This window comes from Opisthocomus hoazin, chromosome 12 (assembly GCF_030867145.1).
Source record: "Opisthocomus hoazin isolate bOpiHoa1 chromosome 12, bOpiHoa1.hap1, whole genome shotgun sequence".
In the NCBI taxonomy this organism is placed as follows: domain Eukaryota; kingdom Metazoa; phylum Chordata; class Aves; order Opisthocomiformes; family Opisthocomidae; genus Opisthocomus; species Opisthocomus hoazin.
The window spans coordinates 6,153,519-6,176,348 of NC_134425.1; the positions used below are offsets into that span (position 1 = coordinate 6,153,519).

At 39.4% G+C, this 22,830-nt stretch overlaps 3 protein-coding genes across 12 annotated transcripts in view; 1 reads left to right on the plus strand and 2 right to left on the minus strand.

The window, feature by feature from the left end:
* The window catches only part of TDRD12 (tudor domain containing 12), a 91,640-nt gene extending 80,655 nt beyond the window's left edge, over positions 1-10,985 (minus strand). For 8 of the 9 annotated variants that reach the window (XM_075434174.1, XM_075434173.1, XM_075434171.1 and 5 more), the window contains exons 1-9: positions 10,901-10,985; positions 9,343-9,394; positions 7,965-8,126; positions 7,521-7,657; positions 5,962-6,081; positions 4,546-4,601; positions 3,059-3,144; positions 1,803-2,001; positions 1,122-1,183 (exon numbers count right to left, since the gene is read on the minus strand). In XM_075434174.1, coding sequence (XP_075290289.1) covers positions 1,122-1,183; positions 1,803-2,001; positions 3,059-3,144; positions 4,546-4,601; positions 5,962-6,081; positions 7,521-7,657; positions 7,965-8,126; positions 9,343-9,363 — 843 coding nt within the window. In that variant the 5' untranslated portion in view covers positions 9,364-9,394; positions 10,901-10,985. Of the gene's footprint in view, positions 1-1,121; positions 1,184-1,802; positions 2,002-3,058; positions 3,145-4,545; positions 4,602-5,961; positions 6,082-7,520; positions 7,658-7,964; positions 8,127-9,342; positions 9,395-10,900 lie in introns of those variants that run through there. The other variant, XM_075434178.1, reaches the window with a different exon arrangement.
* Positions 10,986-11,132: 147 nt separating this feature from the next.
* ANKRD27 (ankyrin repeat domain 27) overlaps positions 11,133-22,830 on the plus strand; it is a 69,219-nt gene continuing 57,521 nt past the window's right edge. The window contains exon 1 of one of the 2 annotated variants that reach the window (XM_075433963.1): positions 11,133-11,231. In XM_075433963.1, the coding sequence (XP_075290078.1) occupies positions 11,225-11,231 (7 nt within the window). In that variant the 5' untranslated portion in view covers positions 11,133-11,224. Of the gene's footprint in view, positions 11,232-19,215; positions 19,470-22,830 lie in introns of those variants that run through there. The other variant, XM_075433967.1, reaches the window with a different exon arrangement.
* NUDT19 (nudix hydrolase 19) lies at positions 14,415-19,339 on the minus strand. Its single transcript, XM_009945390.2, has 3 exons — positions 18,541-19,339; positions 16,912-17,119; positions 14,415-15,784 (listed from the first exon to the last, which is right to left on the minus strand). Exons 1-3 carry the CDS (start codon positions 19,240-19,242, stop codon positions 15,558-15,560), a joined length of 1,137 nt encoding a protein of 378 aa, XP_009943692.2. The 5' UTR covers positions 19,243-19,339; the 3' UTR covers positions 14,415-15,557.

The window sequence follows — 22,830 nt, forward strand, 5'->3', positions numbered from 1 at the left end:
AAAAACAGGTTACCCAACTGCACATTTACAAAGATAATGCACATGAACTTAAATTTAACAACACCGCAAATTGTCAAGGGAGTAACCAGTAGCAGATACTGGATCCAGAGTTACTCCAAAGATGTCTGGTTCCAAACAGGGGACTTTCTAGCATTCATTATTAGCCTCCAGCAATCAATAGGCACGACTTGGTCAAAGACTTGCGTCACTCAAGTGGCTGATAAACGTAATTAATCAGATTGCTTGCAGAAGGGTATAAAGGTAATTCTACTCTGCTTCAGAAACCGCCCCCCCCCCCACTACTCCTTTCACCATCATTCTTTCCAAAATATTTTAATAAAGTATTAGAGTTTAAGTTCAGGAGTGGCTGTCATCCTTAAAATCCTCAGCAGAGCTAAAAAACCCCACTTTTGTAAAACTCCCTTTTTCCCTCATGATCTGACAGAACTAGTAGTTCCATTGCTATCATAGAAGCAAATGTCTCCTTTAAAGCATCTAGAAGAAAAGGACATGGAACAGCACACAGGCTCTTTAATACAGGTGAGACTGGATACACTCAACAGTTACTATTTGCCTAGAATCTGTCATTTCATTTTCCTTCCACTCCATGAACATTTTATTAGCTTCAACTGTGCAATTCAGTACACAATTTCTCAAGAATGAGCACTGATGGTGTGAAAATGTTTCAGAAAAGAACAGCAAGCAAGAATAGAGAAAATAGCAAGAAACCAGACTAGACATTTAAAGTATTAGACAACAAATAAGGAGAGATGCCACAATGTTTAGCATAAGGACTCTTTTGTTTTCAGGGAAACATTACATTTTCATACATTCAGAAAATTGTGTAGTGTAGACAGCTATCATCTTCACAAAACTATAGCAAAAAAGCGCAAATGGAAACACAATGTTTTCAAGGACTGTAGTACTTTTTTTGTTGTTATTTTCTGCAATTTAAAAAAGAAACTGAAGTAGAATGTTCTTTTTTAACTATATCAAGCATTAGTACAGTCCCCCAGATCTACATTACATAGAAGAACAAGCTAGACGACTACAGTATTCCTAATCTGTCCTACGTATGTTTACAATATTTCAACTATTTAATACAAAAAAATAATACTTACACACGCAGTACTTTCATTTAGATCTGTGCTTGACCTTTGAAAGGAACTGGAAACTGCAAGACCTAGAAAGATAAGTAAAAAAAAGGCAGAAACAAATTTCTGATTATCTAAACACATAAAATCCAGTACTTCTATTTAAAGTGGGTTGCCACTGACTTTAGTTGCTTGCATTGTTTCCTAATGGCAAAAAGGACAACCAACAAAGTAGTTACATTTACACAAAGATAACTATGCAGATGAACTGAGTGAACAAGGATGGCAAGTTGCACACTTTTAAAAAGTAAAACTTGACTCGCTATAAATGAGACAACTCATGACAAACACTAAAGTTGCCTCTGTTCAAATAAATCCCTCCAAACTCAAAGCAGTAATGCATCATTGATCAATGCCAGAAGAAATTTCAAGAATATCTAATGCTATTAAGCGTATCAACAAATACCCATGTAACTCACCCACAGCCTTCCTGTGCCTTACATAGTACAAAAAGCTTTCCGTTATTCCTGAACCTGATGATTTGATTGGTCTTTGTAAAGTCTGATACATAAGCAACATTTTTAGAAGGATACCATTTGATCCAATTGTTGGATTCGAACTGAGTCAGCAGGTTCACATCCAATATAACCAGTTAAAGACACATGATGCATTGCATGTATGATTGTCTCCGACACACACAGTTCCCACCTGTTTCAAGATTTGTTGATATCTTCTCCTGAAAGAGCACTGGCCTGAAAGCACGTGCAGGATTAACGCTTTTCACTGGAAGAGACTCAATATTCAATGATGTTTGGTTCTCCTGATAATTTGCAGAACCCCATGTATTCTCCTTAGCCTCCTCAAAATGAGCAAAGTTCTTTGAGACAAGATCATCATTAACACATACCTAAAAAACCAAGATCTTTATTGACCAGTATCAACAAGCAATCACCACCACATACTTGTTTAGAAGTTCTTTGAAGCTTTAAAAAACAGCAGTAAGACATTCATAGTGTCAGTGAATGCTTTCTGAAGAATATTAACTCCAGAATAGGAAAGTCAGTCATATCTTCCTGTATGTTCTCTAACAGGTACTAACTAGTTGTCAGTTTCATCTTTCTGCCTAAAATTCTGTACTCAATTAACTTTTTCTATGGGCCCTAAAAATTAAAAAAACAAACCTGTTAGTAAGACAAGCTGGTTGATTTCTTTTTGATTCAGCGTGCATCAAAATCTGGCAGAAAAAAGTAATACTAAACCTGAACCTTCATAACTTCCATTGGCTCAGAGATTAGTGACACTATTGCCAACTGGGATTCTCCACTCACAGAAGAGTTTCAAACCAATATGCACCTTTGAAGTTACTGTCTATAGCAAAGACCACAGCTCCAGTGTTAAAATCCTCAGCAGAACACTCCCAAGTAGAAGCGGTATTCAAATAAATTTATTTGTGTCTACCATACAGCCACCGAAGTGTGACACTAGCTACAGCAGAGACTTACTGCAAGTTACGCATTTTGGCAAGTGGAACTAGGTTTTTTTCCAAAGGTTTGAGGACTCAGTCTTATGCAAAAGCACGTTCTGTATTTTTTGCAATACTATGCAACTGCCTTATTCAAACATCTTCAAGTATGATACCACAAACAGGTGTAAAGTGCACTAAATAATTCACATAGCTGTCCACTTGAAGCACTTGCTGGACTTCACTTGCTTGTCAATACCTTCCAAAAAGAGGCTGACAAAGAAAAATGGACTTTCTGCCTCTTGTAATTCCTCCAGAAGCTTACAAGCAACAGAAATACAAAACAAAACCTCTGATAAACTTATGATTTAACTTTTACTGTATCTGACAGAAATTCCAAAACTCACTTCCAAGTAATACTTTTCCATCTTGAACTAATTGCAAAGTTGTAACTTACATAACAAAGCACATGAACAGGTTTGTAGATCTAAAAGAATCTTACCTTTTCATCCTTTATTGTCACATAAAGATAAACATCAAATATGTTATCTTCTACAGCACATAACTTGGCTTTCATATGGGTAGTCGCTAAATGTAGTAACAAACACAAGAACAAATGAAAACATTAAATCTTTATCAAATTATCTCTATTTTTCACTTCTGTTTTCAGAGACAAACAAAAATAGAGATCACAATTAGATGTGTAACCTATTTCTTTAGAGAATCTAGAACAAATGTAGTAACTTCTAAATGAAACAAGAAAGTAACGAGGCAATAAAGAGTTACAAAAATGAAGTTGTCCTTAGCCTTTGAAGGAAGATGGAGAGCCCAAGCAGATTAATGACCTCTCCATACAAACAAGTCTCTGATAATCTGCAGTACAAGCACATACTTTCCAAACCTGATATTTACTTTTCTTGAAACAAGTTACATTTGCACATTTGTTTAGCTTGGTTAATGTCTTAATTCAAGCAGACATAGCTGATAAATGTCCGTTAGTAAATTCTGAAGCACTTCTACACACACTAATGATGTGTTAACAATTAAAAAAAGTATGTATTACTACTTATAGTACACTCTGGGAACATCTATGAAATTAAATAATTAAATTTGATTTATCATTGCTTCCTACTAACCTTTATTTTGCAGTTACACTCAAGATGTGTGGAAAAAATCAAAAGTAAATCAGTGCTATGTCCCAGTTAGTGTGTGAAATTATCAGCTGAAAGACCCTTTACTGCTTTCATACAACTCATCCCCTCCTCCCCAAATACCCTTTACAAGGAGTTTTTTATACTTGTGAGCAAGCAGGTAGGTAGTTGTTCAGGTAGAAGCAGGTAAGCAAGGAGATTAGAAAATCTCAGTAAAGACCTGCTTTTCTAGTCAGACCAAAAGCTGTCTCATACCAAAACAGCAGACCTGATATGAGAAGTCTGGATGACCTACTGAAACACCAAACATGGGAAAGGATAAGAACCAACTGGAAAAAAAGCAATCTAACTTACTAAATAACTACCTGGAGCTCAATCTATTTCTTAACAACTGTAACAAAGAGACTCTTAAGCTGGTGCTTACATCTTTGTCAAATAACAGCTGAAAGGGTAAACTCCTAAGCTAGATCTTGCCACCTCTGTACCAAACTACAAAAATACAGCTGTGATGACGCTTCAAAGATTTAAGCTAATTACACAGAAAGGATATGCTGTTTAAAACAAATGTTACATGAGTGCTACCTTATTTAGCCTGTTGAAGTACCAGATACCATCTAGCCAACTATCAAAATCTATGCAGCATCGAAGCCTGCAATACTTAAGATGCAGCTCCACAAATATTTTTGCCTCTCTCAGCCCATACAAAAAACCTCATGTAGCTCCTTTCTCTTTATTTTTAACATACAACATTCTAAACATAAGCACTACATATCTCTAACAGTTTATTTTTCCCAAAATAGAAGTACTAATTATGATTTTGGCAGGATATTTTATTTACCTTTGAGAAGGTTTTGAAAATACCGAGTCGCAGCACTATCCCATCTTTTGGCTGGTCTAGGAAAATAAACACAATCAATTATCCCACATGAAAAATTCAAATGGCAATTTTGGAAAAAAACTTGGATGCATGTAAAGAAATTATTTCAAGTCCTGCCAAACCTTAAGAACTGCACAAACTAGACACATGAGCAGAATCTTACTACCTAGAACGCAACTCGTCGGTTAATGAAATGAACTCATCAAAAATTACTGGATATTGCTTTGTCAAGGTATGATGGCTTACATCAAACATAATACGATGGTCAGAAACAAAACAGAATAACCAAAAATAAAGCAAGAATCCACTGGCTGAACATACTAATCCAATAGGTGCTCAGCAATTTTGAACAAGCACTTCACAAACATTGAAATGCTGAAGACTGAAAGGTCTGTAGTCAGAAAATCAAGTTCACTCTCTAAAGTCTTTGGCAACTTTCAGAATACAATAAAAAAAGAATCAAATGAACACCACCGTAAACAAAATATGACACTCTACTACTATTTCCATCACTCACAACGATGGCCCACTCAAGACGTATGATATTCCTACCCAAAATAGGCCAACATTTGTTCTGCTGGAATATTGGAAGTCAAATACTATTCTCCTCTTCCAAACAAGAGTATATAAAAAATAGACTGCTTGACCACATGTAGTTTTGAATATTCTTTAATGACACAAACCAAAGCAGCTTTCTTGCTGTGGAGCTGCATTCCCCAGTGATCTAACCATGTCCCTCTCAAGTTGGCAGGACCTTTGACAATAGCATCCTAGAACTCAAGGATACAAAAAACATTTTTCTTTACTACCAGATCCCAATGAAAACCTTATCCGAGTCCTTCAAAAGTTCAGTGAGAAAAAAAGTGACATGAATATAAGGAAACCACAACAGGAATCCAAAATATGTAAAGAAAAAAAGACAGAATGGGGAAAAACAAAGCTACCTATAAACAACTATAGAACTTCAGTTCAGCTAAGCATGTAAACACCTCAAAAGAAAAAAAAAAACAGGCATCATGAGTAGGAGGAGCACCTGTAAGAAACAGCACATAAGGACAGGTTAGTAAAGAAGATCATGTGCTAAGAATCAAGAAACACAGCTCTGGGATGACAGACAAAGGACAAGAACTGCCAGAGACTTGTCTAAAATTTCGAAGGTTTTAAAATAAATACCAAAACGTTCGAACAGGTGAATAGTAACACCCAAATCATTAAGACAGCAGATTTGTTTAACTGCTCCTCTGAAACAGAAAGTTTCCCAAATCTGATATCCTATGTTCTTCTTGGAACATAACCTCTTCTAAAAAAAAAATTCTGCAATAAAACTTCACACTTACAAAATATACGAACAGAATACATTTATTAAACTCTACTTACACTATTTTTGCAGTACCTTCAAAAAAGTCGATACGCAACGTCACTGGCTTTGTGCGATACAGTCTACACCTTTTTGCTCTATATGGGATCTGCATAAATGCTTCCAATGCAACTCGAATGCTTAAAAAAACGCAGAAATTATCTCATTTTACAGAGCAGATATTATTCTCCCGAAGTCACTGCTCTCATACACATCCTTCCACTACCCTGCATCCGACAACACAGTTCTTCCAGAAGTTTGGCTCCCACTGTGAAACATCCTGGAACCATCGTTTTATTTTCCTCTCCAACAGAGGTGCTACCAGGAGCAATCAGTGAATAGATTTGCTCCAGATATGAACATACCTACTATGTACCGAAATCTTTCTGATCCTATGCCACTATAGTCTGAAGCCTTTTCATCATATTTAGCCATCATATTACCACATATCACCTGGCACTGTGTATTCCATTTTGCAATTACTACTTCTGTGTGAGAAACCAGGTATGATTAATATCCGCAAGAACGAAAAATAATAAATAGACTAATTTGCATTTGTACTCATTTTCCCAAATAGAATTTATTTTTCATAAAGCTATCACCAGAGTGTTAATCTTATCCTTTATGCTTAGTTTGGTCAGAGATTTTTTAATAACCAGCAAGACACCGTATATTACAAGCTTTTAAGATCTGTATATTTATTACTTTTGTTCAAATTTTTATTTTACAATGAAAAAGCAGTGAATCACACATTTACTTCTATTTGAACATAATTTAAACTCAGAGCATTGTCAAGTAGTTTTCCAATACAACAACATTCCATTTAAAAACATGACTTCAGATTACTGTAAAATATTTAAAATAAGCTTTCTCAATTTGTGGAATACTATCAAAAAAAAAAAGGGTAAAGCTTCTTGTAGTCAATGTTGCATATATTATTAAATAAATGAATTTTAAATCTACTACCTAGGAACTGGAACAGTTATTTTTTAAAACATGTTTTTCAAGATTTTAGAAACAGCAGGTCTCACAGTGGTTTTATTAAATACTGAGAACCCATGAAAACTCACCTATTTTACACCATGCCAAGACACACCATCAACTCTTAGAAAAATAACAAGCTAAACTGCAGTAGAAAAAAAATCCATACATTTGTATACAGATGTTAAAAGCTGGTTCAGCAAGTGAAACCCTGCTTCCACATATGCTTTTTGAACAATCCTGACCGGTTGTAATTTTTTAGTATATAATCACTTAATAAGAGAGGAAAGTATATATAAGTAATGTTAACTGGCAACCACACATTTCAGTGGTAACAAACTGCCATTATTCCCACTTCAGATCTTTAAAAAAACTAAACCTCCAATAGAAAGCATCTTTAAAAATTCACAAAACAGACTGGTTTGCATCCACACTTGCTCGGGCCTGTCATACGGCTGCCAGTCTCTTGGGGACCCAACCCACACCTCCATTAAACCAAAGCCTTGCCACTATCAATCTAAATAAGTATTTATAATGTTTCTATGCATTACCTAACAAATACATTTCAATGACAGTGTCAAAAAATCCAAATACTTACTCATTTGATTTAACAAAAATGTATTTGGCATAATCCACAAGAAAACATTCTGTTTGATAATGATCTGTACAGTACATGATTGACTTTATAATCGCTCTACACCAGCATTTGAGTTCCTCACTGAAAACCACACAAATCTGAAAAAGAAGGAACAAGATAGCAGGTTCTTGTAAATGGAGCGAAATACGTTCAGGTTTTTTTAGAGGCAAGACTATAGTATTCATTATACAGCCCCCAATTTTCTTTTTAAAACGCAAGCATTGCAGCTTATGTAGTTATGAAGTTTACAGATAAGAAGACATAACCCTTATAGATGCCATTATCTACTTCTTTACATAGCAATATCAAAAAATAAAAAGATTAATGCATATCTTGCATACTTCACCCCAAAAACACTGCAAGTAATAGATTATTTCTGTCTACATAATATAGCAATGATTTTACCTGGCCTTCTTCTATGGTTAGTGGTTTTACTCCATCTACATCTTTATATGATTTGTCATAGAACTGATTCATTTCAGCATTCAGGTTTTTATATTCCATTTCATCAACTACGTAAGGCCCACATCCTTTCATAGTAACCCAAAAGCAACCTGGATCTTCAATCTGGGGCAAAAGGTAGATAACAATTACAAATACTATTAACTGCTGCTAAAAATGGTATGATGTTTTTAAGAATATGTGAGCAACAAATGTAAAAATAAAACTTAATCTTTAGTGAGGTGCCTTAAAAATTATGGGGACTGATATTTAGCATACAGAACATTAGCAAGCAAAACATGTTTCAACTTCAGATCATCAGTTCATTGAATGACTTCTTAGCTTGCAAGTCTCTTCAGCACTGCAATTTATGGCATGTATAGTCTAAAAGGTAGTAGCAACATCTAAAAAGCTGGTTAAACCAAACAGTGGGTGAAGTGCAAAGACAAAGGTTTTTACTTCCATATTGTCTTCAAGAACTATGTATAAAACCCCCCAAACACAAAACAAACCCCACCAATGGACTACCCTTCGTGCTCAGAGAGTCTACAAGACAGTCCATTTCTTTAAAATGGGGTCATAGCTTTATGCTCAGCCTTTGTAAACCTTTATATCCCAGTCTTTCAGGTGATCTGGGTTCCCAGTTGTTGTGGGTTAATCCCAGCAGGCAGTTAAACACCACATAGCTGCTCCCTCGCTCCCCTGCAGTGGGATGTTTGAGAGAACTGTCAGGGTAAAAGTGAGAAAACTCACGGGTTGATATAAAAACAGCTCAACAGCTAAAGCAAAAGCTGTGCGTGCAAGGAAAGCAAAATACAGAATGCATTCACTGTTTCCCACTGGCAGACAGATGTTAAGCCACTTCCAGGAAAACAGAGCTTCATCACACATAACACTGGCTTGGGAACACAAATCTGATAACCTCAGACATCTCCCTTTCCTCCTCCTTCCCTGCCGCTTTTACTGCTGAGCATGACATCATATTGTATGGAATATCCCTTCACTCAGCTGGGGTCAGCTCTCTGGGCTGTATTCTGGGAAAACTATTTTCCCATGATCTCTTGTGGAAATCAACAGAATTTAGTACTATACTACACTCTATGTTGCACATCTTCCATTCTAGATTTTAGCTGCATCCCTACTGACCTCTTTGAGACTAAACCAATATAAACACCTAAAAGAAGTGACAAAACATATGTAATCCACATACGACACCACACATGTACAAAAGTGCTGCTGAATGGATATATAGAGGCATCATCTTATTTGTATATCTTACTTCCAGAGAGTTGCACTAAAATAAAAACAGCAATGCTTTAGACTTCAAAGAAAGCCAGCATACCTCTAACAGCAAGACTTCCATATTTCTCAGCGAGAGTCTTCCCTCAGCACTACTGTAAAAGAACAACAAATGTTTGATTAACTATTTTTAAAGCCATAATTTGTTTTGAAGCGTATCTAATGAGCACGCACCTAAAGCAAGCCTATAGATTTTTAGTACTTGTCTCAAGAGTTTTAGTCTAGGCAACTAATTTACACATCTCAAAGGATTCAAACCAGCTTTCTTAATGAGAGACTATGTTAAAGCCTAATTCAGATTTGCCATCCACGCTTATTTATGTACAGACACATCAATTTTTTGTACACCAAATCATACCTGTTATTCTCAACTTATTTCCAGTATATAGCTGCTTATCTTACATTCAAAGGCCAACAGAAATAGGCTGATTGAAGACAACTGCTGCTACAACCTATCTATACAACCAAGTAGACAGAAATACCAGAAGGAAAGGCTTACACTATTTTAAAAAACCCCAAACACTAACACAAAAGAATCTGAGTCCCAACCTAAGCAAACAATCTTAACATAACAGAGATTTTTACCAGTATTTCACATTACATTCACCTGCAAGAGTGCATATCACACCTAGGAATTGCAATAGAATAATAAACTACCTACAGACTGAAGTAGATTGCATTTCATTTACCAGCACATCACAGTATCATCAATGGGAGTGTCTAGCATAGGTGCCTAATTAAATGTTTCACCAAAGGAAAGTCAAAACACAGCCTTCCATTTCCAACGCCAGTGTTGAACACGTCAGTGGTAAATAAGAAACAATGCAGCTACACTGTGGTCACAATTAACAATGTGCCTTGCTAAGAGATAGCACTAATTATTCACAGCTTGACATTACAATGAAACAGCTGAAACTATCTAAGAAGTTTTACCTAACAACATATGATACAAGCATACCATCCAGGTCACACTTCAGCCTCTAACACTGCACTATAATGTAAGATACACGGTGCTGCCTTCAACACTTCAAAAATACACACTTTTATTTCATGAATTACACGTGAGACGCATAAATAACCTCTCCTAATCTCTCAGTCTGAGAAGTGCAAAACCAATAAATGGCCTATCAAAATATCAAGGATAAAGTGCACCCATATAAAAGGCTAGTTCTCTTAATATATTCCTAACACCATGCCCACCTTGTTATTGAGAATAAAAATACAAATGCTTACTCAAATCCCACATCCAGTACTAAGAATATTACCTTGTAAAGATGCAAGAGGTCCTAAACCCCTCACCCCAGACTGCTGCCTGGAGAAGAACGCAACAGACGGTAAAAGGAAGCCCCTCCAGCCACACAAGCCTGACGCAAACATTCCCACAAAAAACAGCCAACTCGCTATCCCAGCCTCTCTCCCTCTAGCCAGCCTTACCCCACGTAAAAAACCCACTTCCAATAACACAGGGTAAGTAGAGAGGAGCGCAGCAAAAGCTCAAAACTTGTTAAGAAACTATGTTTTTTGCTTTATCCCACACCCACAGCTTCCTTCATATTCTGCCTTGGTTCCACGCTCTTACACTTAAAAGCAAACCCCCTAACCTTAGTCGCCAACAGGATCGCAGCCATCAGGGCCCAAACACATCTCAACACAAACTCTGTCCCGCTCACTTCAGAAGCTTCCAGAAGTGACCCGCACTCCGCCTCCGACACCGCCCCAGTGCGCACGCGCAGTTCGGGCCAGGGTGCGCGCGTCAGTCAGGCGGCGCGCGCCCTCGGGCCCGCGTGGCGCGTTTGCCGCCCGCGGGTCGCCTCCCGCTGAGGCGACACGGGGCTGTTGGCGGAAGCGGCGGAGCGCGCAGTCGGGGCGGCGTTAGAGCGGTGCAATGGCGCGTTCTCGCCTCTTTGAGTGTATCGCTGTGGCAAATGGGCCGTAAGTGAGAGTGCTTCTGCCTCGGGCGGGGGGGTGGGGGTGGGGGTGGCCGAGACTGGCGCGGTGGCGCCTCCGACTGAGGAGGGAAGGGGCCGCTCGAGAGCGCGGGGCAGCAGCTGGAGGGCAGCGGGCTGGGGCAGTTCGCCTGGCAGCGTCTCCCGGAGGCGGGGTCGCGTCCGGCACCGTGAGGGGGTGGCAGGCAGGGTTTCTGCGGCATGCGTTTCTCCCAGAGGCTGCAAAGTCTGAAGTGGAGTGTGTTGGTGAAAGGTGTGTAAGATTAGGTAGGTGGGGAGGAAGAGCACCTGCCGCTTCCTTATTGGAGTTCAGCTATGGTACTTAAATACAAACGTATTCACAACAGAAAACAGGTGTTGTAAATGTCCCACAGCGTTTAGGCCTGGAAGAAAATGTTACTTCACTCTTGCATCTCAAGCTGTGTCGTACAGCAGCTACTTTTTAAAATTATTTTTTTTTAATACACTCTGTTGTATACTACCCTTTCCATTCAGGCTTTTTTTTTTTAAAAAAAGTGTTTCAGGCCTGATTTAGTTTTGTGCAAGGGTGTACAGACAAGGTGCCAACCCAAGAGAAGAGTATGAGACATACAGCTGGGAAACAAAGCCCATCTCTTTGGGTAGAATCCCATACTTTGAGTGGCTCAATATTTTGAAACCACAGTTTTAATCATCAATATTTTAAACTTAATATTAAAAGATATTTACTGTGTGTATATTCTAAGCCATTTATGCTTGCACTTAACGATTGTCATCACTTGCTATGTAAAATAGTATATTTTTGTTACTCTTGGTTATTTTTTGTCACTTTTTTTGTCTTTTGGCCTTCAAGCTCCCCCTACTGGACCATTTTGCTGTTGTGGGTGGGGAAAAAAAAGTTACAGGGGACTGTCAAAGATGGAGAGGCAGACTGTTCACTTAAGCTATGCATTTAGTGTTAAACTAACCGGTTTTGACACACAACAAAACTTTAGAATTAAGAATATTAAAGGCATAACATACAGGTTACACGCAGGTGTGTAGAAACTTCTGTAAGAATCTAACCTGTGTCTAGGTTGCTGATTGATTTCTTTCCTAAAAATACTTTCTCCTAATAGCTATTTTCTACCACAAAAGTAAACTGGTAGAACAACCGTAAGGTACAAAACAATAAAAAAATCATCAAGGAAGCTCTCCAGCAACTATGAAAGACTATACTGCAAAATCAAAGCAGTTGCAGATTACATAATGTCTGTTTTTCATGTTTATATATATAATGTATTTTGTATATTTGAAGTAATGATCTCAAGGAATATGGGCCAGATGAAGAGCAAAATGAAGACCCTGAATTTTGAGAGAGTAAAAACTTTCAGTTTTTTAAGGAACTAGTGAATGGGAGGCCCTGGGAAACTGCCCTCAGTGATAAAGCAGCAGAAGAAAGGTGGCAGCTCTTTAAGTATGTTTTTCTTAAAATACAAAAGCTGCTGATTCCCCTATGTAAGAAATCAGGCAAGGAGGGCAGGAGACCATCATAGCTGAGTAAGGACCTTCTGGTAAAGCTGAAGTGCAAGAAAGAAATGCATAGGCACTGGGAGCAGGAATACATATCCATAGGGAAGAATATAGGCATGCTGCCTGGGTGTATAGGAATGGGATCAGGAGAGCTAAGGCGCATCCAGAGCTGAATTTGGCAAGGGATGTGAAGAATAATAATGAGGGGTCCTACAGGTACATTGATCAGAAAAGGAAGACTTAAGAAAATGTATACACCCCCACGCCCCCCGATAAATAAGATGGGAGATCTAGTGACAACCCACATGGTGGAGGCTAAGGTACTCAACAGTTGACCTTAGTTTTCACTCGCACTCACTCTTCCACAATTCTCAAGTCCCTGAACCTCAAGGCAGGGACTGGGGGAATAAAGTCTCCTCCGTTGCAGGAGAAGACCAAGTTCGAGACCATCTGAGGAACCTGAACATAGACAAATCCATGGGACCTGATGAAATGCATCCCAGGGTCATGAGGGAACTGGCAGATGCAGTTGCTAAGCGACTCTCCATCATATTTGAAAAGTCGTGGCAGTCAGGCAAGTCCCCAGCAATTGGAGAACAAGGAATATCACACCCATTTTTGAAAAGTAAAAAAGAGGACCCTGGGAACTACGGAACCAGGGCCTCTACTGACTGTACAAGGAGTAATGGTTTTAAACTGAAAGAGAGTAGATTTAGATTGGATATACGGAAGACATTTTTTACAGTGAGAGTGGTGAGATACAGGCACAGGTTACCCAGAAAAGTTGAGGATGTTCATCACTGGAAGTATTCAAGGCCAGGTTACACGAGGCTTTGAGCAACCTGATCTAGTGAAAGATGTCCCTGCCCTGTCAGGGGTGATGGATTAAATGATTTTTCAAAGGTCCCTTCCTACTCAAACTATTCTATGATGTTATTAGTAATTATCACAGCTAGGCTATTTTTTTTTAAGCTTCTGTCTGCAGGAACAGAATAGTTTACCATTGTTGCCACACAACAACAATCAAATAGAAATAGTTTTTCAAGTGTTTCTCTGTCCCTCGTTTGTGGGCTGACAGAATAACCTTCATTTGCTGCATTACTGTCTACCAGCTCAAGATCAGGAATCTTAGTTCTACACAGAGGTGGAAAAGAGAGCCCAACCAAAACCGCATCTTTATCAGTGCTGTATGTTGTTAGATTTGTGTATCTTCTCGTCTTCACTTGTAAAACAGCCTAGCAATTGCTCAGATTACTTTGCCCATTATGAATAAATAACTGAATAATTTTGAAGCCAAGATATTTGTTACTGTAGACACCACAAATATGATCATAAGTGTGCCTTTACCTGGTCTTCTTCGTACTACAGTGGCCAGTGTTCATCTCCAAAAGCTGTAAGAGAGCAATATAGAGTACTTTCTTTGCTTCCTCTGCTCTATGTTTCCTTAATTTTCCTGTTATCTTCATGTTCAGAAGAGTTAGCCAGAATATTCCAAAGGAGATACTATACTGCATAATATATAGTATACATAATATACTGCTTCACATGATTCATGTTTAGCAGAGGTATACAAATTTCAACAAGGTCTGCAAAACCAAGAACGTTCTGAGCATGTTCAGAGAGAAGGGAGACACACATTTTTCTTTCCAATCCAAATGAATACTACAAACCAACACAATTTAATTAAAATATTGCAGAAGATTTTAATTGAAGTACAGAACAAATGCTGAAACAAAGCTTTCTGAATAACTTTACTGGCTAATCTCAAATCATCCTTCATTCTTCTTCCAGATAAAGAATTTACATCACTGCTACATTTGCTCCACTTACTGCACAAAAAAGACAAAACCAAACAAACAAAAATCCAAAGCAAAAAGCAAGCAGCAATCCTTTCTCTGAAGTTCTTAGATCTCAGATACATTCAGTAAAGTAGTTGCAAAGCAAAATGTGGAATGTTGAAATACTGAAGTGGGTGTTTCCAAGGTAATATGTTATTCCCTGAAGTTGTTGGTATCTTTTTGGAGCCAAACAATTTATTTCTCTATTTTTTTAAATTGCTAACAACTTGAACATAAAAATTATCATGAATAAAATTAATGTTGAGAATGCACTCAATCTGATACATGACTCTGTCTAAATTATCTCTACCTTTGAGAATTGTAAAGGTTTGAATAGATTACCATTAGTAGAAAGAATTTGGGTATATTGAATATTAACATTATATTAATTTTTTTAAACAGTGAGTTTTGGCTTATCTAGATATACACATTTATACCGGTTTTCCCAAAAATGATAGACAGAATAGACTGGGAGATGTCAGAAGATACAAAATGTGAGATTTCATTCATTCCTAGACACACATTACAGTTGTCTTAATGGATAACTCTTGGAAGCACAGTAAAAGAATTCTTCAACTCAATACATACTTGTTCAGAGCATTATACATACTTAAATTTTTGGTGAGAAGACCTGCGTGACCCAACAGACCAGCGTTGCAGTATATTCTGCAACTAGCGTATAAGCAGAATAAGGTAGTAATGGCTCAGTATAATTACCATCAAATTGCATTTAAGTTGATCAATAATTAAGTTGATGGTTATGTTAAATATTCAGTAGCCTCTGAACATAGTAATTGGCAAAACTGTGCTTATTTAAAGACTCAAATAATTAGGTACGCATAAATCTCAAACTACACACAGACAAAATGCTTTGGCAGGGCAAAGGAGTATTTTCCTGACTATTCGGCAATAGTTAGAAAGGACCAAAATCGTAGTGAATATGTACGTAATTAAAAGTTTTCTAGCTTTAAACCAAACAGGTATTATAATCTGCTACTGTAATCTGAACAACCAGTATTTATCATCAATGGATTCATATGTTTGTATTTTGGTTGAATATTAACATAGACAGCAAGATTGTTGATGTTTTTTATTACTATCCTGTGAAATACACTACCCTCTTTCATAAGATCTTCAACCTTCTTATCTGTTGACATTACTGTTTTCTTCTCTCCCGTATAATCTGGATCTTCTGGGTATAAGTCATCTCCTGGGGGCAGGAAAAAAGTTTTAATTACACATTGACTACCTTATTTTTCAGCTTTTTGATTGAGTGACGCTAGCAATTTTTAAATATTTATCAGGACATGAAACTCAGTAGGAATGTATTTCACAATACAAAAGTAAATTGCCTCTAAACATCTTCAGATTTAAAGATATAGCCATAAATTTATGAAGTATCTGTCAGTGACAGTGCAGTGCACATTTCTGGTGTGGATTTGAATGTTCCACTGTTCCTGATAATACTAGTATGGTATAATCACAGCCCGGTCAGACAGGAGTTTATGTAATAGGTGGAGAACAAGACAAATACTTTTCCAAGTGTATAAACACAGGCTACAGTAGGACTAAAAATAGAAACTGTTACTTTCTTTTGTTTTGTTGAAGAAAACTGTTTTGCCATATAAATGCATGTTACTCTTGTGCAAGAGTGCTAATATACCACAAATACAGAAATTCTAGAGGTCACTTGGGACACAAAAAAGACAGGAGAAAGCATAATGAAAAGCAAACTAAAAAAGCAGAAAATAATAAATAGTAGAGGCAGCTTTTCTTAAGGAGAAGGCAAAAATATATGTGATTATGAAATGAGAGAGACTTCAGTAGGAAAAAGGGCAGGAGGAAAGTGAATTAGTGTATCTTGTTAGATCACTGCCCTATCACTACAATCGTGAAGACGGATACTGCAGCTATGCTTGATCCACTTGCCTTTACAAACAGGTAACTGAAGTAAATGAGAATTACCAGTGAAAAGGACTAAATAGGAGTTTTGATACATCCTTCATATTAAAAAAAAGCTGAAATGCTAGAATTTGTTCATAAATAAACATAGTAATGGCAACCATATGAGACAATAAGATTATGAGTAAGCACCGAAATAACTATGCTGTATGTCTGATTCAGTAGCTTTTCTCTGACAGTAGCCATTATGAACTGTATCAAAGAAGGGAGCCAAACAGTAGGAAAAACATGCAGTAACTTAATAATATTTTACTTATAAATATTATAAAATAATATTTTCCTTACAGTTATAGACTGGTTTATGTCATGTGGCTTAAGTATGTATCAATTCCCAAGCGTTTTTAGATTTAAAAGAACCTTCATCTGTTTTCTTACCTGGCAACAGCTGAATGTAGCCATCTGAAGCAGTTAATATTACAGACATCCAGCGCTCACATCCCTCTAGAGCACGATCAGAGCTGAACTTGTGTAACTCATGCAGTGAAGAGAAGTTACACAGCCGACACAATTCATAGAACTGTGGTGGAGCAAACCGTATTTCTTGACATTTAAAGCATTCAATGGCTTCTGGAGGTGACGACCACTGTAAGAGGAAAACTAGTCTTGAAATAATAGTTTCATCAGCAAATAGAAAGTATCAGTAACTTGAAAACCTATTAGCAAGGCAGTCTCTACAGAAAAAGAGCTTGAAACAGTTGTTTTCTGAACACAACAAAAAACCTATAAACAATACGAAAAACAACAACAAATTGTTAAAATTTTAAAAAAATGTAATAAAAGCAGTCTATAAAAATTATTCTTTTCCTATAAAAATAAACAAGTTTTTATTCTAGATAGGCATGCCAAGTTTGGGAACTAAAATTGAGACTGGTTTTAGGGGCCTAACTGAAAGTCTACTGAAACCAACAGCAAACCTTAAACTCAACGTGAACTCAGTTAACAGAGGTTGCTACTTATGGTTCAAGAATTAAAAGTACCTCTAAACATCTGCTTCCTGTACACGTTGTTGTAAGAGCAGGAACACCCAGCTATTCATACTTAAACACTGTGGTGTTCTGTATGTTTAAACTATTTGTAATCTTCATTTCATCTCGTGGTAAATAATGTAAAAGTGTGCATAAACAGATTTTATTCTGTTACTAACAAAATCGTAACAAACATGAACTCTTGAAGATAAAATCTCAGGTACACTTACATTTCTGTAGCAATATGCTCAAAGAATAAATAAATAGAAACATCAATAATAACAAATTAATCAGGTAAACTTTAATGGAACTGTCTGGTTTCTCACTGGCTTCTAACCTGCTCTCAGACTTCTCAGAATTCTAGAAAAACTTATAAGACTTACGGACCTGACCCTGATATGTCTTTTAAGAAGCTTCTTTGTTTTTTGCTCTCTTACCCCTCCAATTAAAAAAAAAAAGGGGGGGGGGGGCAAAAAATCAACATAGCTCTAAAATTGCTTTAATAATACACTATTTCAACAAGTTTGTATGTTACTTAAAATATTCCAAGTAACTACAAAAGACAAAAATTACAAAAATCTTACTCTTGGAGCCCTGGAATGCTCTCTACATACCGCACGGATCTCTCCGGGTGTGCTGACTGTTGAGGGCACGATGGCAGCGCTCCACGGATACCGCACAAACGAATGTATAAAAAGTGACTACTTGGCTTCCACTTTTGAAGGGTAATTCAAGGTGAAAACGATCTGACGTGATGCACATCCTATGCCACAAAACTTCATGTAAAACGACCTCCAAGAAACACTCTCCTCTGCCAGCGGTTACAGCTGCACGACTGATCAAAGGGGGCAGCGGGGTTACTGATCGGAAGGTGTACAACGGAGAGGGTTACCACGGGCATGAACACTCCCTTTCCTTTTCTCACACCATAAGGGAGCGTCATCAGGCCGGCCGGAGAGCTGGACCTTTGGACGACCATCTATCTAATCGCCCTTTCCCCCAGCCTGTACTGGAAACGGGCCAGCGGCCGCGCTCTTACCCGGAAGGCCGTCACCTCTCGGTCGTCCTGCGAGGTGCGGGGCGGCCGCTTCTCCAGGCAGCACAGGTAGAAAGCGGTGTCATAGCGCCGGCCGCCGCCTTCAGCCTTGGCCACGGGGGTCAGCCAGTTGCTCCACTCCTTAAGCGCCCAAATGTTGGGGACGCAGCCCAGGTGCCGGCACAGCTGCAAGAAGCAGGCCGGGTCTTCCTGCACCCGGCGCCGCCACTCGCTCAGCTCCGCGGCGGGGGGCAAGCGCTCCGCGGGCAGCGGGGGGGCCGGGCCGCTGCCCGCCGCCGGCCCGCGCCCCGGCACCAGCAGCAGGATTCCCGCCTCCTCGAAAGCTTCTCTGATCGCGCAGATGCGGAAGGCGACTTCCCCCGGCAGCGGCGAGCCCAGCCGCTCCCGGGCGGCGGCGAAGAGCGGGGCCCGGCTGCTGCCGAGAGGCGGCGGCCTGACGAAGCCCAGCCCGCAGTGAGGCGAGGCGGGCAGCAGCCCCAGCCAGTCGGCGGAGAAATCCGCCGCCTCCACCAGGCCCCCCGGGAAGACGTGGGCGCCGGGCATGAAGCCGCTGCGGGGGCTCCGCTGCAGCAGCAACAGCTCATAGTCAAAGGAGCCGAGCGGCGAGCGCGGCAGCCGCGCCGGCGCGCCCGCCGCCAGCAGCAGCGTGGCCGCTTCCCTCCAGTGCCGCAGCCGCGAGTTCATCTTGAGCGGTGGAAGCGGCCGCGCTGGCACAGCCGGGCCGCCACCGCCGCCTGGGCTCCCGGAGGAGCGACTGCAACCGCAGGCGGCGAGCGGGAGGGCCCGGCGGGCATCGGCCGCGGTCAGCGCGCACCTCCGCGAGTGAGCGCTCGGCCCGCCCGGAGGCGTGGTGGGGCGGAGGCCTGTCAGCAGCGGTCAGTAGCGCCTGGGTGCCGGTCTGCCTTAAGCCGGTGAGTCGTGTCCTCAAAGGGCAAGAGCTTAAGGCGGTACAGAGGGCTTACAGGCACAGGCCGAGTGGCCGGGAGAAGCGAGGCGATGGCTTTCCGTTTATTTGCGAAACTGTGGAGTGGTTCTCGTTCGCTGAGGTTTCGTAGCACTGAACGTATTTACAGCGTGACACGATGGAAATGTTGAGTCGCTACCTTGGACCCCAAAGTCCCCCCGCGTACTGCTGAGGGGACCGTAGTTAGAGCCCCAGGAATCGGCACAGGGTCAGGAACCGAGGGCGCAGATTTGTAATCGCGACGCCGCGGCTGACCTGCCAGCTGGCCTCAGGGAAATCTCCTTATCTCGATTCGGCATCGAGGCGTGTTGATAACAAAAATACTTTTAGGTCTTTAATTAAACGTGTCGTGCTCCGAGCTGTCGGAATTTGTTCTAGTGGACTTCGAAGGGGAGGAGTATGTAGTATTTTAGTTAATTTTTATTACAGACCTCTTCTGTTTTGAGGCTTTTAAGTACCTTGTTACGTCAAAAAAAAAAAAAAAAGATATATTCAGGCAAGATAGCAAAACCTCGAAAAAGTCCTTTGAACAGACATTTCACTTTATGAAACTATTTTATTTTGTTAATTTAACATTTGATTTTGATTCCTCGGTTTAATTTTATTTTTTTTTAAATTGTAACGTGTTTAAGCCGAAGAAAGCTGATGGCACAGGTTGAGAAATTTTAAGAATGGTGTTTGCACGTAAAATGGAGAATCCTCCTCCTGCTCATGATCCTTTTCTTGTTAGATTCTGTTCGGCAAATGCCCACCTACCTGCCATGCCTCTGGCAACTTCTCCCTTTTATTTGCTGTTTGAGCACGTACTTAACGCCTGCGAGATGTGGCTCATCATAACTGAAATGATGTTTAGAAGCAATTGAAGCAAAGGGATGCTGGAATATGTCAACTGACAGTACTAAAAATCCAGTCAAGGTCTACACAGACACAGCTGGGCTGTAAGTGCATCCTGATGCTAGGCTGCAGTTTGCGGCAGAGAACAGGCCAGCCCGCCAGCTGATTACACCAGCTGCAGTGCAGCCAGACACTATACAAGTTTGCCCTCCCTCTCCTGTGCTTCCTCGTAACCAAACATACAAACAAAACCGGGACATCTTGTAACAGTAGCCTCCTTTTTCATACTAATTTAACCATCACTGCTCATCAGTGGTTACCATCTTAGGCAACGGAAGCATAAGGTCTGCTAGTGTGCCTGTTTCCTAGTAGAAGCCACCCTGAACCTAAAATCATGATGTTCACCTCAACATTTGTTTGCCTTTTGTGCTCTTAGTATAGTTACTTATTTTACTAAGTATACATCTTCTTAGGAACGTGCTTTGCCTAAAAGCTGCTTTACTGGTGAAATATTAATAAACTACCGAGGTTTTTCAAGATTTACCGTCCAATGAGCTTGATGGCTGACCAAAAAGATTTAGATCATTTCAGCATAAAGGCATTTTAAGTAGAAAGTAGTCAGGTACCAATAATGAACGGCGTCATTTTAAAATCAGTTGTAATACCAGCACATATATAAAAATGTATTACTATGGCAAAAATGCAATGTCTGATATCCCTGGAACAATACTTCAGAACATCTTTAGGAAAATCTGATAATAGAGAATAGTGCAGATTATTTTATTATCTTCAGTTTCTCAATGGGATGTTTTTATTTTTTTTTTTTTACCTAGCGCAGTCTCAAGTCTCACAAGTGATAGCATGTAAAGCAGGAATATCCTGAAAAACAGTTCCTCTGGTTTCACTGGTATCCACTGGTATTAAATTTAGCAGATCTAATTTCATAGGCATTCTTGCATGGGGAGTGGAAATTGAATGTGTGGCTAGTATTTATGCCACTGTTTGCAGCCTCAAACACATACAGAATACCAAGACTGTCAGTAGAGAAATAGTTGTGTGGTTATAGTATAGTTTATCACTGTTCTCAGCATCTGAAGCAGTCCTTTGGGACCAAAGACAGCTGAGTGCAAGTGCGAGTGAAGGCAAATACTATTGTCTAGTCCAGTTACTGCATTTTTCCACACAGTCCTGGGGCATGTAAGGCACCTCTTCCCCCTAAGAAGGACGATATTCCTTACCCAAGGGTCAGGATATTCACCCTACTGATAGCAATTTTTTAACTTCCTTTCAGTATTGTCTTACAGAGAGTAGTTCAGTATCTGTTCATGACAATGCTGAAGTAATCTCATGCAAAATTCCAGGAGTGTATGAGTTTTTAATTGACCCAGATATCAGGACTGGAGGTGGCAGCGAGTTTGAAGGATGAACACTCAGAAACTGAGCATTTCTGACACTCAGAAACTCTGTGAGCGAAGATCAAGGGTGTAAAGGGATGTGTTACCCCCTTCCAGTTCCCTACTAAGAAAGGCAAAAGCTAAGCGCTGGGAGTATGCATGTATCTGCTCTCTCCGAGCTATAGCTAACTTGTTGGAGATAGCTCAAATGAATCTAGAAAATGTCTTAAAGCCAAACTAGATGTAAGTTTATCTATAAAGCATGCTTAATTTCTTCATCTCCAATTTAGATTACTTCTTTCTTCAGTATATTCTGCTAAAATGCAGAGCTCATCTCACTTGTACTTAAAATTTGTATAGTGTAACAAATGATTTCAGAAAGTCTCAGAAAATCTGAGAAAATCTGTTACTCAGGAAAGCAAATCCTAAACCAAGCATGCTAGTTTATTCCATTACTGTAGTGTAAGCGTTCCAGCACAAGGGCATTCTACATTCAGCTGTGCTCCAGTGTTATGCTTAAGGGGCCAGTATGTAGGCTGGGAATGCAGGAAACTTTGGTTTGAAGTCTCCCCAGAGCAAGAATTAGCTAAAGATATGTGTGACACCCAGTAAGATGTAAGAGAGGAGGCTGGAGAGTCAGAGGTATTGAAAAATAAACCCTTCTGAAGCAATGCAAAAGTTACATCAAATGAAACACCGTAGGATTATTGTACTGATAGTAATTCTTTGTGGGATTGTATTTCAGCAATGTGGAAGTTACTTCAACATTTTTCTCTCCACTTCAGTTACCATTTATGACAAAAAGAAAACATTATTTTTTTAAAAGAAAAAAGATTCAGGACACTAGATATACAAAAATTATTGTAAAATTAGCTTTCTGGGTTTTTTGTGTCTGATTAGAATACTTAGCACAACAATTCCCTTTTGTCGTATCATTGCATAAATTATTTTGCACATACAGATCAGTGCAGATCACATTACTGTAATAATTAATTTCATATGAAAAACAAAGTCCACCATTATTTCACAATTTAATTTGTCTTACATGCTATCCTGTGAGTTGGAGATGATTATACTAAG

What these genes read in the sequence shown, in the direction of transcription:
- NUDT19 (XM_009945390.2), bottom strand. Translation starts at nt 19,242, where the DNA reads ATGAACTCGCGGCTGCGGCACTGGAGGGAAGCGGCCACGCTGCTGCTG. An exon ending in GAGAGGTGACGGCCTTCCGG is followed by an intron (nt 17,120 to 18,540) that starts GTAAGAGCGCGG and finishes TTCCTCTTACAG; the next exon opens with TGGTCGTCACCTCCAGAAGC. An exon ending in CTACATTCAGCTGTTGCCAG is followed by an intron (nt 15,785 to 16,911) that starts GTAAGAAAACAG and finishes TCCTGCCCCCAG; the next exon opens with GAGATGACTTATACCCAGAA.